Source organism: Haliotis rubra, unplaced genomic scaffold (assembly GCF_003918875.1).
Source record: "Haliotis rubra isolate DU_JTF1 unplaced genomic scaffold, ASM391887v1 Scf1438, whole genome shotgun sequence".
In the NCBI taxonomy this organism is placed as follows: Eukaryota; Metazoa; Mollusca; class Gastropoda; order Lepetellida; family Haliotidae; genus Haliotis; species Haliotis rubra.
Genome location: NW_025765379.1, coordinates 67669 through 88519, shown reverse-complemented (window position 1 = coordinate 88519; position 20851 = coordinate 67669). Strand labels below are relative to the sequence as shown.

General features: G+C 37.7%; 1 protein-coding gene and 1 long non-coding RNA gene across 2 annotated transcripts; one reads left to right on the top strand and one right to left on the bottom strand.

The window, feature by feature from the left end:
• Positions 1-3401: 3401 nt before the first annotated feature.
• On the bottom strand, positions 3402-6959 carry LOC124269302. The gene is made up of 2 exons (XR_006896486.1): positions 6572-6959; positions 3402-5037 (listed from the first exon to the last, which is right to left on the bottom strand). It is a non-coding gene; the product is annotated as an uncharacterized LOC124269302 (long non-coding RNA).
• Positions 6960-12142: 5183 nt separating this feature from the next.
• LOC124269301 (multiple epidermal growth factor-like domains protein 10) lies at positions 12143-19461 on the top strand. Its single transcript, XM_046704308.1, has 6 exons — positions 12143-12154; positions 13223-13311; positions 15889-15975; positions 17527-18042; positions 18454-18586; positions 19289-19461. Exons 3-6 carry the CDS (start codon positions 15894-15896, stop codon positions 19437-19439), a joined length of 882 nt encoding a protein of 293 aa, XP_046560264.1. The 5' UTR covers positions 12143-12154; positions 13223-13311; positions 15889-15893; the 3' UTR covers positions 19440-19461.
• Positions 19462-20851: the final 1390 nt, after the last annotated feature.

The following is a 20851-nucleotide window of genomic DNA, read 5'->3' as shown; positions in this document are numbered from 1 at the left end:
ACAAGTCTGAAGATGAGAGTAAATATTATACATCGTTTGAGTTTTCACTTTTTAAAATGATTAGGTAACTATCTTGACAATTGATAGAGATGGAGAAAGATAAAAAAATCAAACGTATGGGCGTATCTTCATCTGGATAGTGAAAAGAGCAAAATAACCAAATGCCGCCTGTGCGGTATCTCACTGCGTTTTGCAGGCAGTACAAGAAGTACGAAGTAAAAAAACGTTTGTCAAGTAAACATCCAAATACTGATTCTGACCAATAGGAAATGTTAGTCACATGACGATATGTAGACGGAAAGAAGTAAGTGTTCACTTGTGTGATCGGAACACGTCATTCCGGTTGCGCAATCGTTTGTTTGAAAGGTATGAATTTCGAGTACTCGGGTCCGAGTCGAGTCTCACCCCTCGAGTACTCGAGTCCAAAAAAATGGACTCGTTGAAGCCCTAATCCCTACACTATATATACAATACCATATATACCCATACAATATATGCACTGACCTGAATAATAAGATCCTCATTACAATCCAGAAATGTTCCACGAAAACACAAATCATAGTGATCTCATCCTCCAGAAAGATCTATGTGACTGCCAACAGGTTATGTGTGACAGCCACCTTTAAAACGAAACAGACAATAGGTGTCAAGCTGACCAGAGAAACTGAGCCAGAAGGACAAAAGAAGTTTGTGCAGAGTGTAAACGCATGGGTCAGAACCTGGTCTCACCCAGTAGGGTGGCTATTGTTAATTGAGTAATTGCATAATTGTTATATTATACAAGTACTTAAAATTGAAACTTATAAACTTTGAAACTAATAATGATTAAAACATGACTTGGCCACAGTAAATTGCTGACATTAACCTAATAAACCCAGTTAGTTACTCACTGTTTGGCGTTCAATTCAAACCTTTTTAACTGAAGTAATAATGGCGAACATAAATGCTTTCTGTTTCACCTCAACGGTGAAGTGGTCAGGGGATGATTTACAGACTGAAAAAACTGGGGTTACCCAGGAATAGGGCCACACTATATTACTATATTACGACATCACCAAGTGACTACACAAGATCAATGAAAATTAAACAAGCATATTTCCGGACACAGAGTTTTGATACAATGGAACGAGTCACATTCTTTTAACTCACAAATGCCCATATGTCTTACACTGTCGAATCTCTCTGGCCTTGGATCTGTGTATTAGAACCTGACAGACAGGTGATAATTACAGAAGGTCATTAAAGAGAGACTTGGCAATGAGACTCTATGCAAGTTGGAAATGAAATCTGTCAAGTTACGTTTGTTTTTACAAAAAGAAGTAAATAAATCAACACTCGACATTTTATTAGCACCTCAGTCATACACCACATTTACCATTTTTCTCTTAAACATCCTATACAAACGCATACACACCCATATACAAAAATATATACGTAACATCTCATAAACACCTCTCTCTCTCTCTCTCTATCTTACACGCGCGCGCATGCATGCATGCATACATACACACATACACACATATATACACACATGCATGCAATATAATTGCATAATGGAGTAAGCTTAGCATAGTCCCACTGATCTCGTACCACATTCGTTGTTTATTGTCTTTGTTATGTCGCTGTCAATCTCTCTCAATTGCACATTTTCACATTTATGAATCATTCATGCATCAATACATATAAAAATATGACAACAGCATATATTTTCACACATTCAGACATATCTATGACTAAACATCTTGCCACATTTCAACAACACGAACAACGGCCGACGCCGTGGAGAAAGTCCTCGAGTGTGTTTTCCTTCGCATTGTAGGTCTTGCACAGACCTTCAAGGCGTTCTTGGAGACGTTTGGTGGTGGTTCTGGTTCTTTTCTTATGGGAAGAACCCGGTTTGGGGTCTCTCGGGATGTACTGGCCTTCTGCTTCATCTCTGACCGCAACTTAAGGGCCATGGTAGCGCTGGGGTCTGGTGTGTGGCAGTGGTCGGTTGTCAGTACTTTATTCTTCACTCCCATGTCTGTGGTCACTCAACCCTTGCGAAACAGCGGTTTCATTTGGGAACACTCCCACCTAATTGTTGACTTGCTCTCTTTCTTTATGTACAAATAACCCTGATATAGCAACTTCGAACCACCCTTGTGGTTCCGTATCACTTCCATGATGTATGGTGAAGTTGCATTTTTGACACAAACTATATATATATACTATAGAAGCCTTTATCTTAAGTAGATGATCTCAAACTTATTTACACTAAACAGGATGATCTCAAACTCATTAAAAAGTATGTTCTATCAAAACATGAGTATAAAGGGTTCCAATCAGGCTTGCAAAAACATCTTAATTCTTTAAGGGGATTACGTAATGATCAAAGTGTGAGACTACTTAGTGATACATGAAAGAGGATTAAGTAGTGATCAAAATGTGACAAATGGAGAAACCTTTAATGTTTGAAACAACATCTAGGAACAACAGCCAATTAGGAAAACGTAAATGCTATCAAAACAATGCTTGCAATGCTTGAGCAAAACAACTTGATCAAAGATCAGGACACACTAAAACTTTTAACAATAGCAATTTGAGGAGGGTGGATTTTGTAAAAAAAAATTGTTAAGAAGAGGTGGATTTTGTGGATTTTGACCGGTCACCCACACACACGTACATGTACATATAGATATACGTAGATATAGCTACCAGTTTAAATATACAATGGAGTTTAACAATATAGCTATTTTCTTTAAACCAACCGTTTTTGGCAATAATACAAAGAGAAAGCAATAAGGGAAAATAGTAGGGGGGTATCATGTTTAAAAACTACATCCCTTAAGAACTACAGCTCAAAACAACACGTTATGGTCCGGTGCACAGATTAACTACATGCTGTCACCTGCGACTGCTTAATGGATTTGCCCAACAGAAAGTATAATCTATTGATTGGTTGATTGATTGATTGATTGATGGAATTATTTGCCACTCATTTGCGCCCACATTACATCCAAACACAAAATTATATGGATAATAGAGATATAGATATATAGTTCATCTATAGATAGGTTAATATATTTAGTGTGATAATTTAGTGTCACTTTCATCCTCAGTTTTCAATCTGATCCATGTAGAACTAGTTTAGTCCAGCTTCAATAAGTAGCCAACTGCCTGTCTCCTCATTCGTGACCTATTCCGGGACAAACCGAATATCTTTTTGGAGGTTACGGAAAGGGGCGAGTGGAGGCGAATGCTGTCTCCCCTGAGTCTTGGTAGAAACGTTTCTTTGTAGGGAGTGCAACCTAGCTACAATTGGAAGACACGCGACTCTCACTCACATAACATATTTTCATCGCAGTGACACATACGAACAGACAGACAAATATAGAAACTTCAAACTATGGATACCTGTGACTAATCACTGTGTATTAGCCACCGCAGTCTGTTGGAGGCAGGTGCAAAAACCAGCATCCGCACCAGATCAAAAGCACAAAGGGCAAAATGTGAATCCAATTCACTTGGAGTGTTCACCTATTATTATCATCAAATGGTCTTTTCATCAAACCTGTTTTGAGAATATGCTATTTTCAATCCATTAAGTGCAAATAGATTGGTACTAAAGATATTTTTTAAACGGCGGTATTATTTGAAATTTAAAGTCTCTTAAAACATAGTCTTGAGCCAACAAGAGTTATATCCCTTCGGGCGATAAAGTTCCTCATTCATAACCAGTCGTGTCAATCTGGCAAGCCGGATGGCGACTCGTACCCTTCTCGTGGCCATGTTCACGACTGGGCCTTATCTAAGCACAAACGACACGTAGATAAAAATAGTCTAGGACTATTTTCAAAGAAATATAACTCTGAATGGCTATTGCTTGAAATTTATAATACAACACGAAAGTCACTTCAGTCAGATAATATGGTTTAGGGACCGTGAGACAGATAATAATCTATTTAAATGTAAGTACTATCTACGTTGAGGAAAGTGATATCGTCCACGTAGATTAAGCATCATCTATGTAGATTCTATTGCATTATATTGCGTTACTAATACGCTTTCCATATTTGTTATAACAGCAATTAATTAATACATGAATTAATATCGGAATCCATTCATAAGATTAAAGTTATTTGTGTAATACTGTGTCACGTCAACAATCACAATAATGTGTCTTGGAAACAAGTCTCTTATCATGGAAAGTTTTAGCTGGTCGAATTAACCAAATATTACGTGACATCATATCAGGTATCCTGAACGCCGATTTTGATCATTTATCTAGTTGTCGACAATTAAGAAAATGCTGATGTTTTGGATTCCAAGAAAATAAAAATCGAAAAAAGACATTGATGTTGGAAAAGGAAATTTGACTAAATAGGGTCATCGCCATGTCGCCCAGAGACATCCTGGGATATATTAAAACTGGTTTTAAACATATTTCTGTGCAAGTGGGTTAACATACCATCAGTATGGGTGTAATATTTCTCACTCACTCTCACTCACTCACTCACGCACTCACTTAATCTTTGAATGTCAGTATCGCTCACTCTTTAAATGTCAGTATCGTACATGTCAATAAACTATACTTGCGAAACACGATTGAAATGTGCGTTGTTTGTATAAGGCATCTAGTAGAGATGCTGCTACCATAGTTTCAGTGTCACTCGCCTACTCAGAATTCCATTCTATTCCATTATCCGAGAATTTATCCAACAATGCTAGAATATTCCGAATAGTTCTTAAAGTATTTTCTGTGCGTGTCTTTGGCAAACAACTGGGAGATCTGAAGCTAAATTTTGCTGTGGTGTGCCTCTCCCCTTTTGAGTTTGCATTTCCATTTAAACGGTCAATCCTCTGTGGTCGGCAGTAAGTTGGCCAAGAACCTATATATGGAATCTGCCAAGCGACGAGGTAATGTTCAATTTATCGATCCCGGGGGGTCATGCCGGTGCCGGTATTTGCAAAAGTAGTAAAGGAATAGACTTCCAAGCACACAGCAACCAACAGCTGTAGCTATTGTGCATCCGACACACACATTAAAGCCGTATTCTGAAATAAATGAAAAAAGAATTTGCAAGATGGATGGTTGGAAACAAAGATGGACTGGCATGCTTCTCTGGGAATATTACGTTTATAAATATAAGACTTGACTCAACATAACACCTTACGGGAATGTATTAATCGCAAGGATAAACGATGTCAAATCCATTCACAATATAAGGAATCTTTAAATGTCAATGAAGCGAGCCGTTTGAAATTGTCCGTAAATACATACACGCTCAACATGGAAAAACAGATCCAAAAGTGATGGTTTTACAAACGTGAACGTTATATCCCCAGAAATGGCCAATTCCCTTTCACTGTTTTACCTACGTAAACTTGAAATATCAGAAACCACAGGTGATTTTGATCTTTGCATAACTATTCAAACACAAATACTGCCCCGAAAATTTCGTGTTCTCAACAGTCCCTGCTTTCCTTTCATAATACAAACATTAATCGATTAGCTGCAGCCATTCGTGACTCAATTTTGAAGTACATTCAAGCATATTTGATCAGGGCTATGTCATTCAAGTAAGTGAGTTTAGTTTGACGCCACTTTTAGCAATATTCCAGCAATATCACGGCGGGGAACACCAGAATGGGCTTCACACATTGTACCCATGTGGGGAATCGAACCCGGATCTTCGGCGTGACGAGCGAACGCTTAAATCACTATACCCCACCGCCCCGGGACATTCAAGAAGGCCTAGTAAAGTCTTCACAGTTTAAGTATGGACGTGGATTACATTTCAAAATATGAATTTCAAAAGATGCCTTATGCAGTTCTCTATTTTGACTTGTGCAATTTGTTCCCATCGTTGTTAATGTGAATTGCCTATGCATGTGTGTGTGGTAGGTGCCTACGTTGTGGCAGAATGCGCTCACCCTTTAGCAAACACCTTTTTCATAACTACCTCATGTTAAGCGTACTATTTATTTGACCATTATTTCAGATGATGTATATTTTGGCCGAACGGCCGTCCATATGTGTTTTACACCTCAAGAAAGGCATGTGCTTACTTTTACTGCTGATTGATACAAGGATGTTGAAAGTTGGTTTGGTGCCGCACGTTCTATAGACCTAATGACACGTTCGATCATGAGAACAGTAGGTGGAGTGACCACCAGTTTTTGCTGATCTACACCCCCTTGGCAAAGACTGAACAAGTGAACTGATTCTGACCAGTAGAATTCTACTCTTTCTCCCCGCATGGTGTGGGTCAGCTGTGCAAATGTCTGTTTAATATGTTGACAGCAACGTACATTATCGAGTTTATCCCACAGATGGTTCAACGGGTTCATATCCTGAGATTTAGAAGGCTTTGCCAGACAAGTAAGATGGCAGCCAAAAGAGTGACACGGGAATGTCGGTTCGAATGGGACTGAACCAAAAAGGTACTAAAACCTACACATTATTGAGAATCGTAACTACACATTACTGACAATCGTAACTAACACACTTGTTAAATCTGACGACACAAGTAAAATATACATAAACGTGAATTATGTAATCTGTTATCAGAGACTATACAATACTCACTGTATTGTGGTATACATTCACCGTCAAGTTGATAGCATATATCACAGTTGGTACATTTCTTCAGACAGTACTCTCCGAAGTACCCATCTTTACAGTCTATGCACACACCTCCCCTGCATGTTTGTTTTCTACAATTCTCAAAGTTAGTTGATGGAACTTTGGGCGTTTCACCACAAGATTCAAAATCAGGTTTACGACCTTTGCGACACTTACAAGTATCAGAGTCACAATCATCATCGACACAATTACTGCAACGTGTGCTGCAGGCTTTGTTTGGTAAACAAAATCCATAGTTACACCCGTCTGAACACGTCCCATTTCTTTTACAAAGTGGACTCGCACCTTCGGCTACCTTGTAGCAGCGTCCAGAACAAGAAGATGAACAATCATCCCCTTGGTATCCATCAGCGCATGCTTTACAAGAACAGTTTGTTTTGTGGCAGTCATATTTACAGAATCCAGTACAGTTATTAGTGCAAACTGAACCGCAATAACCCGTATGACATCCGGTACATTCTTCATCATTACAACTATAGCAGTTCCTTCCATATCTATCCTCGCAAGACCGAGCATTACTGGGGCCTGAAAACAGGAAAAGCGTCCGATGAGTGTTATACGTTATAATTTAGAGATGACAAAACTTTATTTATGATCAACTTCTATATTTAACATCATCCATAAGGTTTTGTCATCTCTATACCACCAACTTCCAGAATGCCACCCAAACAAATCGTTATGATTTATACAACGCACATTATCTGCTCTTGGTCTTGGTTGGACCACAGATAATCGTAATTCATACATATATCAGATTTACTTAAACACCCAAATAACATTGAATGGAGTAGCTAAATTTCACATGTGGATGTCCAATGTGGTAATATTACGAAAGTGGTGGCAAGTTATCTTTAATGAAATATACATGATGTTCTCGAACTCGATATAGTTTCGGCCCAATAAATGACACGTGACAGCAAGCTCTTGCACTTACTGTAACAGATAAGCGTCAGCAGTCCAAAGTAGCAAAGCAGGACAGGCAGATATCCCATGGTGCTCCTGCAAAGACAAAGGATAGAGAGTTCAGTGAAGGATATCACACACACATGCACAGACACACACACAGAGACACACACATATAATAAATACACATGCATGCATGTATACATACATACATACATACACGCACGCACGCACGCACGCATGCATACATACATACATACATACACACATACATACATACATACATACAGACAGACAGACAGACACACACATCATACATACATACATACATGCATACAGACAGACACATACATACATGCATACATACATACACATACATACACATACATACATACATACATACATACAGACAGACAGACATACACACACACATACATACATACATACAGATACAAAGGAAAGACACAGGAAAGAGAGTTCAGTAAAGGATATCACACACACATACAGACACACACAGAGACACACACATATATTAAATACACATGCATGCATGCATGCATGCATACATACATACACACACACATACAGACAGACAGACACACGCACATACATCATACATACAGACAGACAGACACACATACATACATACAGACACATACATACATACAGACATACATACATACATACATACATACATACATACATACATACATACATACATACATACATACATACATACATACATACATACATACATACATACGATAATGTTACAGAACACTATTTGGATGATCTAAAGACTCAGCCTTGTTACAATATTAAGATTCAAACACTAACACTCCCTGTTAAATATCTCTGATACTGTACTTGAAAGGAAATGACGTAACTGGAATAAGAATATCGAATGCCGTGTTTTTAAGGTGCCTCTGAACCCTTTATTTCTTCTAAGTTACACTTAAGCTGCGTCATAATGTAATATTTCCAAACTAGCAAGATTTATTGGTAAACATTACGTGTTTGAAACATTTCAGACACCCCCTACAAAACAAACAATTAAATGTTTCTCAAGTTAATCAGCTTTACAACGATGTTGAGGATAGAAGATGTCCAATGTTTATCATACAGCTGATACATTGCTGGTTACTTTGTCATGCGTGAGTAATGAAGTGAATGGGTTGAGTTTACAGGACTGCAGAGTTTTTTTAAACCCACAAGCACGGGCTTTGTTATTAGTGGTTTGTTAAACGCCGCGCTCAGCAATATATGACCTACATGACGGCGAGCTGTAAATAATCGAGTTCGGACCTAAAAATCTAGTGGTTGATATCAGGAGCATCAATCTGCGCCAACGGCATGACCAGCTACAATCATCATGGCGACTCTGATTATTGAACAAAGGTCCTTGGTAACGCAACTCCACGGCTGGACACATGTATACAACTCGAAAGAAGTTAGAGAAAGCACCCGACTAGTTAATCTGGTATTAATAAAGTCATTTCAAAAATTCTCCGCTCTTTTGAGTAACTGTCGTATATTGTTTAATTGCACGAATATGTGTTATTGGTTGTAAACCTCGGTACCTTCGAATTATAACATTTCACCGTTCCACTGAATACGACAGTGACTTGTAACAATATATGTCACCATGTCCTGCATTTTCTAACGACCGTTTTGCGCGGCATTGTGGTTATATTGAATAATATGCTGCAGGAAATTTCTTTACAAGTGAAAAACTTTCCTCATATTCAACTGAAATGCCACAACGTCATTCTATAGCCATTCGCTATCTGGTATATTGCTGGAATATTGCTGGAAAACTGCTGGAATATTTGCTACATGCGACGTAAAACCATACTCACGCACTCAATAACCTACAGTGGACTATTTCTTAGTGATCAGGGTGCATTAATGATGTCAGCTCCTCTACCCATCTTTCAGGTACACATATTTAACCCTTCATTTCCCACCCGACAGCCACCCCTACCACTAGCCCTTCTTAAAAATAAACTCCACCCATCCACCGCACCCCTTATTACAACCCCTTAGTGCTAACTCCCAACAGCAGTGAGTCAGCTGTGACAAGGACACGCATCAGATCCCAACCACGCGGCAAGAGAACAAAGACTCACGTAGACAGACTAATCAGGAAGTGTTTTGATAAACACAAACTACAGTTTAAAGAATCGCCAGAAATGTTCATGGTAAGTCTTCATACTTTAATTTTGACTATCCACTATATGGTTGAATTGCAATCCCAAGCAATCGCTAAATATGAGGGGGAAACATCAGTCAAGAACAAAGGTTCTTTCAAACCAACAGCCGGATTTTCTCTCTCCCCTTTCCCTCTCCTCTCAGCGAAACTTATTGAAAAGGGTCACTGATAAGCTCCTAGGAGCCTCTATGTTAATATTTTCAGAGGCTAAGCTACAGTAATTGATTAAAATGGAGTATAGTGAGGGCTAAAGCACTGATGTTACTCAGTAATGCGTTCACTTTACGTCATCAGTACCTAGAAATATTCATAATTAATTACTTCATACTGTTCTTATCTACCTGCCTTGGATGTTTTTTTGTCGATGAAAAGCTGTACTGACAAATCTATTGCAAGCAATTATGCTTTCACAAAATGTAGATCAAATGCAGAAAATATGAATATGACAACATTTTAACCGCGAAACAGCCTTATAAATACTTAATTTTTAAATGGCTTTCATGGTATGTATTCATGCACAGATTGCTTTGCTTTGTTGTTCAGATTACTAAATCATGAAAATTACATTATAAACTGCAGATTTGTTTTGATAGTGTTGATTGTATATATAGTATTTGCGAGATTAAATAAGATTTAATGAGATTTAAACTGTCCCATTCAGTTGCACTTTAGAAACCATTCCTAACGCTTGTCCCCAGTCACCAAAGTAATTGTATACCATGGATATCAAACCGATGCAGCAGAAACAGAAGAAAAAAAGAAAATATGTAAATTAGTATGTCACGTGCTGTTCTATTACAGTTGCTTCGAGTTGATATTCAATTCCCATTAAATTGATAGAACGTAATGATCTTGGTATGTATGTATGTATGTATGTATGTATGTATGTATGTATGTATGTATGTATGTATGTATGTATGTATGTATGTATGTATGTATGTATGTATGTATGTATGTATGTGTGTATGTGTGTGTGTGTGTATGTATGTGTGTGTGTGTGTGTGTGTGTGTGTATGTATGTATGTAACTGTATATAAATCGTCAATCTAAAATGTGTAAGCAACAAGGAATACACAGTGGATGCATGGTTTTGTTTATGCATCAATGACATCTCTGCTGATAAATGTCTTGTCAACTATGGAGTGGTTTGTCACCTACACTTCTTGACATTAACTGTCGGACATGTCGGACAAACAACTGTAGGACTATGCTACATATAAGTTCACTGCTTCATGCAAACGATATTGCCCTTGTAGCTCATAGTGATTGTATCCGTCATAGAGATTAAATCCACACATACTGGTATTTAGGAATATGATACATACAGATGTCATTATAAGCCTGTGGATGTGGTTAAGGTTGGAATTTAACAATGGATGCGGTTAAGTGTAACCAAAGTGTATTAGGGAGAGACGGTGAATATCATTTTACCTGAATTGGTAACTCCTATGAGAACATAAAACAGTTGAATCTGAGTATATTATAATCCGATCAGAGATAAAAACAATTCTGTCTTTAAACGATGCAATATATCCCTAAGTAAATATCTATGTCAATAGTATGAAGTGAGACGTTTTCTAAAAACTGGAATTACATGTTGTAAATAAACCCAATATTAAGCACTGTGTAAGATTATTATCACAGTTTGTCAGCTTTGGCATGGACATGGTCGATCTGAACCTATCTCCACTGTTTTATCCCTATTCGTAGAAGAGAAAACTAATACTGACGAGTTGGTTTGAATTCCCCCGACATGGACACTAACTTTGAAGAACTAATAACTTTCCAACTGACAAGTCTGTCCTCCATCATAAATAATAATAATGCATTTCATGAGATATGAGCTCACTGAAGAATGGAATACAAACCTGTCCATGATTAATGTTAACAACCACCTAACAAACTGAGTCGCAATCTCCCTGGTGTCACCTCAGGCTCGCCTATCGCAAGGGTAGGCGAACACAATGGAACGGTATTCATAATGGATGTATCTCTACGCGGGATTTTACTCAATGCAATTTTATACAATTTGAGACAGTTATCCATTGATAAATCCACAAATCCGTTAGGCAATCCTTAGATATTGCCCATGTCGACATATAAATCTAGAATGGCTATTGCTGTTTCTAATGGGCAGGCTCGAAAAATAGCATACGTCACTAATACATGATATCATAACGAGGCACAGCGACAGGGAATCAAAATGAGATTCCGCTTCCCTTTTCCATAATACATTATCAAGCATTATCTACGTTGTACGGTAGGATTTTCTTACTTTGCATGTCAGATCCAAGAAATCACATCATGTATCCCCGCTCTCAAACTGTAGATCACTTCCCTCTCGAATCCCGGGCCTCTCGCCTACATATCTCGCCTCTCTGACAGGGTTACGCGGAAAGCTTGGAGACAAGGAGTGGCCCTCACGTGACAGCTTGTATGTATTTGTGTGTGCCTCTTTTTCTATAGTATATGGGTTACCCTTATCATGGCAAGTAATCACATGGGTAAACAGAATAGATTAATTAAATATTACATGTCACATTGCTATATTCCCTCTGTGTTGTTTCTCAAATGTCTCACACCCTGTGTATAATGATTATTACATGTCACTATTGCTCTATGCTGTTTCTCAAATGTCACATTGCACCCTGTGTATATCTCAAAATATCTCACACCTATATTCCCTCTGTCCCTCTGTGTATGTTTCTCAAATATCTCACACCCTGTGTATAATGATTATTACATGTCACATTGCTATATTCCTCTGTGTTATCTTCCCTCTGTGTTGTCTCTCAAATGTCTCACACCCTGTGTATAATGAATTATTACATGTCACATTGCTATATTCCCTCTGTGTTGTCTCACAAATGTCTCACACCCTGTGTATAATGATTATTATATTTCCATGTCACATTGCTATATTCCACTCTGTATTCCCTCTGTGTTGTCTCACAAATGTCTCACACCCTGTGTATAATGATTATTACATGTCACATTGCTATATTCCCTCTGTGTTGTCTCTCAAATGTCTCACACCCTGTGTATAATGATTATTCCATGTCACATTGTTATATTCCCTCTGTGTTGTCTCACAAATGTCTCACGCCCTGTGTATAATGATTATTACATGTCACATTGCTATATTCCCTCTGTGTTGTCTCACAAATGTCTCACACCCTGTGTATAATGAATATTCCATGTCACATTGCTATATTCCCTCTGTGTTGTCTCCCACTTCTATGTTTCTTCTTCGTTGTTTCTCAGAGGCCTCACAACCTGTGCATACTGAATATTACAATTCTTACTTCTATGTTTTGTCCTTAGTGAATACCTCACATCCCGAGTAGATTGAATATTACGAATATGATTTCTATACTTCGATAGATACATCACAAAATGTGTATATGTATACATCTATGTGTGTATATGTGAATATTACAAATAATATTCTTATACTTCTGTTTGGTGTTTATTTACAGATCACTTGATTGTCTGGCTTGTTTACATGCCGTCGTTACATGGCTGAAGTACTGCTATGCTACAGGCAAAAGAAAAGTTCCATTGTCAGGTAGAGTTTGTGTCTTTATTGTTTCGCGAATACCTTACACTAAGTTTGCATCGACTATTACAAGTCAAATATCTATATTTCCTCTTTGTTGTTTGACGAACATCTCAAGATGGTTTTGAATTAATTCTCTACTAACACTAGCTGACACCGTGTACATATGTTGGGGTTGCAACCTACATTCGATTTCAAGACTGACTCGCTAAGACATGATGAGAGGAGATAGTGTATGAGTTAACACAATGCTCTATCCCAACCCCAAATCCCAAACTAACAGATCAAACATTAATTGCACTTTACTGCTGCTTTGGATCTCCTTTTCTAATTACAATCAAAACTCACCCTACTACTCACTCACCTTAGTGCTCACACTGCTAAGGATATATAGTTTTAAAAGAGATCAAACATTACTTGCACTGTTGGTGCCAATATTAGACTGAACTAAAATGGTCAAAGTGCTATTTAAAGTGTTATTTACATGTATTAGACTGAACTAAAACTGTTTTTACTTTATAAATGTACTATTGTATATAGTGTTTCTGTGTAGTTCAATATCATAATGCATACTTACTTTAAATATTGTTATAAGAATATAGTGGGCAAAATATTAATAATGTGTGAAATGTGGTGGGCAGAGCTGTGAGCAAAGTTCCGTACAACACCACCCCCACCCCCAGCCCCAACCCCCCCCCCCGTTCCACCAGCCCTCATTGTCGAACAAAATATCCTTTAGCTTGTAACAAGCGCATATATACATGATATTACTGCCATGTAAGGTGTCAAATCAAATGGTCCATCTATACATAATGCTCTGTCTTGTAAGATGTAAAGCCAGGGTGTTTGCCTGTGGTCCGGCCACCTCTCTCAAATGTACCCGACCTGGTAAATTGCAAACAAGTAGCCTTTCCAAGGGTTGTGATACACATTACTGGTCAATTTGTTGCCAATATACTCACCTACATCAACATCAACGTAGCACCATTAATAGGACCAGCGACGATTCATACAAAAGTAAACTCTCTACCACAATGTAGTCCCATACTCACCAAGGCAATATGTGTGTTCTGAAAATAGAACCACTACGTCAGGATGACCTGTAGATACAAAATGGTTCCACCTACTGTGAAGGCGGACGGTGTAGGTCTTGTGTTTTCCACTGTAAACCTCACCCGGTGACAACGTTTAATACCCAACGGATATATATATACCAAACGTTGATGCCACTACTCACCCTAAAGGTAAGTCAGCTGAACGGAGAGCTCCACACAGACAGGTTCACACGCGTACTGCGCAATAAGGGCTGAGTTTCGTCTCCCCAGCTGAACTGGAAAGGGAGATCCAAATGTTTACCCTATGATCCTGAGACACAAATGACGTTTTCCAAACGAGTACCTGGTATATCTATAGACATTTCAGACTGTTATACTATCATGTACTATGGTTAAAGTTAAAGATATGTTGTGTAATAGGTGTAACTGTAACAGTGCCGGGGTTACGAAGTGTCCGGAGACGTTCATTCAGTCATTACATAATGTCCTATATATACCACAACGAATATGTATTAGAATACAAATATGGATTATAGGTTATAATAGAAAATTATCTATTTTGTCTCTGACTCTCTCTCTCACTCTCTCTCTCACTCTCTCTCACACACTCAATCACACACACTGACACACTCTCACTGACTCACTCACTCTCGCTTTTTGAAAGTGAACGTACCTATTGCCACGTCCCCATATATGTAATCAACTCTGCTGTGCAGGTATATAACATTCATCCGGTCAGGATATTACTTTGGACATATGCTCATACCACAGCTATGTTTAGCACGTTGGCGAATTAGGTCATGATAGCTTTCCAAGAAATCTACCTCTCCCGGGCAAACACACTATCAGCGTAATCATGCACAGGCGCAACCTCGCCTGAGCACAGCCAACGATCACAGCTGCAACGCGCTATGTTAACGCTGGCGTTAGTTGGGGTGGTCTGTATATCTTCAGTTTGAGGAGAGTATCTTTGAAGGGGAATATACACTCGGACAACACATCCGATGGATTATGGCAAGTGACTTACTAAACGTGTAAGGTAATTATAAATGACTTTTTTTGTCTATTTCAGTGCAATCCATCTTATAACTAATGTGAATAAAACTGCCATCAATTATACAATAAAATCGATACAAATCTAACTGTTAAAGCGCTCGTCGAAGACCCTACAGCCTCGTTCGGGGAAAATGTCTTTCTGATATACCCCGCCGTGATATTGTTGGAATAATGCTAAAATCTTATACACATACTCCTCGTTTGAAAACCATTCTAAATGACAGTGTTGGATATAATCATTCTGCAATATTCTTTTTAAATGAATTATGATTTACCCACGTACCGATTTATCATAAATGATATATGTTTTGTCCGTGGGATGAACACACACAACACCCATCAAATCTATCACAACAAAACAAAACAAACCCGAACAAAATGTATCACAGCCTAACATAAAGCGTCAGTCCAATATTGCTCACCCAATCTAAACTTACATCTGATTTACGAACGAGTGTTTTTTTTTATATTCCAGACAAGATGGAATGTAGTGGGCACAAGCCGCCGATGCAAAGTCTGATAATTATCATTCTGGTGGAAATGGTTCTGCTCAGCCATCACGGTAGGATCATTTTGATTTATGAAAGCATGAATTATACACAGGATATTGGGTGGGGTGCGGTGGTGTCTGAGATGTGACAGAGCACCTGTTATATTTGTTAGAGACAATAACTTTGTTCACTATTTGAAGACAAAAACAGATATCTGACTCTCAACCAAAGAAAATATATTTTATACTTTTTAGAAACTTAGAAGTGACTTTTTAAGTCAGTGAAATTGTGCAAAATGTATAATGTTAAATTCGATAATTTCAAACAATACCCTCCTCACGCGTCATCAAGTGAGAAGCAATGGATATACATCAAGTTGACTAATGCGCAAGTTTATTTGAACCGTTAAACATTTTATAAAAGCGGAAACATTTAAACCAATATATCTTTACATAAATATTTTAGCTTCATTCTAATGAAAGTGTACAATCTATTTTCAAATAACAAATTCCACACTATATATGCTATGCAATATATCATAGCAAAATGCTGAAAAAATTAACCCAATATATTTTTACATAAATATTTTAGCTTCATCCTAATGAAAGTGTACAATCTATTTTCAAATAACAAATTCAACACTATTTATTGCATGCAATATGTCGTAGCAAAATACTGAAACAATTAACCCAATATACTTTTGCATAAATATTTTAGCTTCACCCTAATGAAAGTGTAAATCTATTTTCAAAGAACAAATTCCACACTATTTATGGTATGCAGTATTTCATAGAAAGAAATTAACCCAAAATATTGAAAGAAATTAACAAATCATTATTGTTTTACAAACAATAAATATTTTCATCCTAATGCTAAATCTATTAACAAATTCCACACTATTTATAGTATGCAATGTACAATCTATTTTCTTCAAATAACAAATTTCCACACTAATGGTAAATGCTATGCAATATATCATGGCAAAATACTGAAAAATGTATCATTAACCCAATATGTTTGTAAATATATTTTAGCATTAAAAGTGTAAATTTTAGCTAACAAATTCCAATGAAAGTACTGAAACAACTAACCGAATATACTTTTACATAAATATTTTAGCTTCATCCTAATGAAAGTGTACAATCTATTTTCAAATAACAAATTCAACACTATTTATAGTATGCAATATATCATAGCAAAATACTGAAACAGTTAACCCAATATACCTTTACATAAATATTTTACCTTAATTCTAATGAAAATGTACAATCTACTGGTATGTTCAAATAACAAATTCCACACTATTTATGGTATGCTATACATAACGGAAATAATTACTTTGTAAACGTTATATGTAAATAAAAGAATAGTCTATGTTCTTTATTTTTATTGTTGTCTGGGATAATAAACGAAATATACAACAAAGATATTTGAAACATTCCAGCACTATATCACAAAGATATGTACACATACTGTACTGTTTCTGCATATGTCCCTCTGATAAATTTGTCTTGTAAAGTATGTTACATGTTGTAACACAAAACCGTATATATCAAATACAAAGTCAAAAATGATTGGCAGAGTAATAGCTAGTTTCAATAATGTACTATCGTATTTGACAGTTGACGCCAAGTGCGTGTCTAAGGCTCGTCGAGTCGTGAAGGCTGGCTGTAAGGAACACTGTCCCGAGAACCAATGGCCCGAGGAATGTACTGACTGTGTCAGCGGCTTCTATGGGCCTGACTGTAGACGGAGCTGCCGAGGAAACTGTTTACATGGGCGGTGTGCCCTACTGGCCAATGGTCGAGCCGTCAACTGTACGGAGGGGTGTGTGTTGGGGTGGAGGGGGTTAACATGTAGTACTAGGTGTAAGCGTCCGTGTCTGGAGTGTGACAGATACACGGGAGATTGTGTGGGACAATGCAGGGATGGATTCTATGGACCTGAATGCTTACAACGATGTCTATATCCATGTTCTAAGTGTGACAAAAGCACTGGAGAGTGCTTGTCTAACTCTTCTGATGCTATTGACCTAAGCCTGAAGAAAAACAAAATGCCTGTGGCATTAAGGCAGACACACGGTAACAACACACGCAAGATTCACACCAGCAACATCAACATGTCACACAGCAGTCGAGGTAAGGTGCTGACAGGAATGCTACAAACAGATGTAATATAATTATTTTAAAACAATATGGTTTGAACACATATAAACATATTTTCTAGTCCACAATCCCAGTTCTTCGTTGCTAACTATATAGCACACTTATAAAATACTTTTTACTTCAAATCCGTCGTTCATCGTTCATAATTTTGGGCTGGGGAATGTGTGTGATAATGATGATATTCACGGGTGGGATCACTCATTAACTGTTATGGGGAGGCAGGAAGGGTCATCAATTGTGTACACATGTACTAGGGTGGGGGGTCATCAATTTTGTACACAAAAGTATTTAAAATACACGCTAAATAATTATCACAGGTATGTTTATGCTTTATTTGAACAAATGAAATGTGTGTGCGATATATAGATCTAGTTCCTGTTTCAGAGCCACACCAACACCTTGCAATGCCGTCACCATCCTCCAGTGACAGATGGGCAATATCCCCATACTTTTCAACAGCAATTGCTGTATTAGCTGCAGTAATTACCTTCATTATTGTCGGTTTCATCTTCCACAGGTACGTATATGTACTGATGATGGATCCATTCTGCCTATCTCAATCACAATTGCTGGATTAAATACACCCAGTTTACCAGCTACTCGCCATAAATTATGGCTCTTAGCAATGGCCACTGCTTGGGGTTCTAGTGTATGAAATTTTCCAAACTGCACATATTTAGTTTGTAAAGTGTAGCTTTCCAGAGCGCCATCTTAACAATTGTTTGTTTATTGTTTAACACCGTCATCTATATGATCTATTATAAATAATTGAATGGTGAGCAGATAATCCAGTGAATGACATCGCCCAGTTGGGATACGATGATCAACCAAATCAGCGAGCCTGGCAACCCGATCCCATTAGTCGCCTCTTTCACACAATTTTATGTCATTTATCCTTAGGGATTTCATTTGACGGCGTTCATGCAGTAACTGTAATGTTGTTGACAGGCGATAAACACCATTTATTCGATCTGAATGAAAAACGATAACATGTGTTTTGTTGTTAGTTACCATAGTTACCACTAATGTGACAACTGCGTTGGCTCTCGTTTTAAATGTACACGATGTCAAATGACTGAAAAACAGTCAAATGAAAGCAATTATGTGAGTACAGGTACAGCCTTAGATGCTATCTATATGATATCATAGTAAATAACAATATTATTTTCTAATGAAAATTCTCATGATATAAACAGTATAATCATATTCTGTTTCACAGAATGAAGGTGACGATGGAGCAAAAGGGGAAAGAAGTTCAGGTTGTAAACTCGACTCAAACGGAGAGTCTAATCGGCTCTTATTATTCCGAAGTGACGAGTTTCCATGAAGCCGTTTTAATTGATGTATCCCATGTGCCTGAAGATTCATAATTAAATACAAGTTATGAATACATTCTGGAGTTTGCTTTCTATTTTCGAAAGGTCAAACGCCCCTGCTTTCTTGATATTGTTGCCATTCAGAATTAATGGAGTGCTAAAACAATAGTATTACCATGAACGTGCATATCAAACTTTTCTTCAGATCCGCAAACCCATTCGTTATCTGTTTGAGAATACAAGAGCACTCGTCATATCCTGGATAGATTATGAACATTTCTTGGTGTCTCATCATCAATATCACAGTCTTCAGTTTCTTCCAAACGCAGCTGAAGCCCATACCTGGTGTCCCCCGCCGTGATATTGCTGAAATATTGCTAAAATCCCCGTAAAACCATTCTCACTCACTTACTCACTCTAAACGCATCGTCCCGAATATTGACAAGATGCAAATGAAAGCAGCATCTCCCTCTAGTATTTCCAGAAATTCACTGGCTACCCTTTGCTAACAGATCCAATTTCAAAACCTATCACCTTCTTCCGAGAACTTATTTTAGAATATTTATCGACACTCTTGTAAAGTCACATATCCTACAACTACAATCACCGTTGCAAACAGTATAAAACACTGTTACACCAGAAACCACTGTTACACCAGAAAACACAGTTAAATTACACCAGAAAAAAATGTTACACCAGAAACCACTCTTACACCAGAAAACACTCTTACACGAGAAAACTATTACTCCACAAAACAATCTTACACCAGAAAACACTCTTACACCAGACAACACTCTTAAACCAGAAAACACTTTTACACCACAAAAGACTGTTACACCAGAAAACTACCTTACACCAGAAAACACTGTTACACCAGAAAATATTCTTACACCAGAAACACTCTTACACCAGAAACTCTTTTACACCAGAAAACACTCTTACACCGGAAAACACTGTTACACCAGAAACACTCTTATACCGGAAAACACTCTTACACCAGAAAACACTCTTACACCAGAAAACCCTCTTCCACCAGAAAACACTGTTACACCAGAAAACACTGTTACACCACAAGCAAACGTTTCACCAGAAAACACTGTTACACCAGAAAACACTCTTACACCAGAAAACACTCTTAAACCAGAAACCACTCTTACACCAGAAAACACTGTTACACCAGAAAACACTGTTGCACGAGAAAACACTCTTTCACCGGAAAACACTGTTACACCAGAAACACTCTTATACCAGAAAACACTCTTACACCAGAAAACACTCTTACACCAGAAACACTGTTAACACCAGAAAATACTGTTACACCAGAAAATACTGTTACATCAGAAAACACTCTTACACCAGAAAACACTCTTACACCAGAAAACACTCTTACACCAGAAACACTCTTACACCAGAAACCACTCTTACACCTGAAGACACTGTCACACCACAAATCACTTTTACACCAG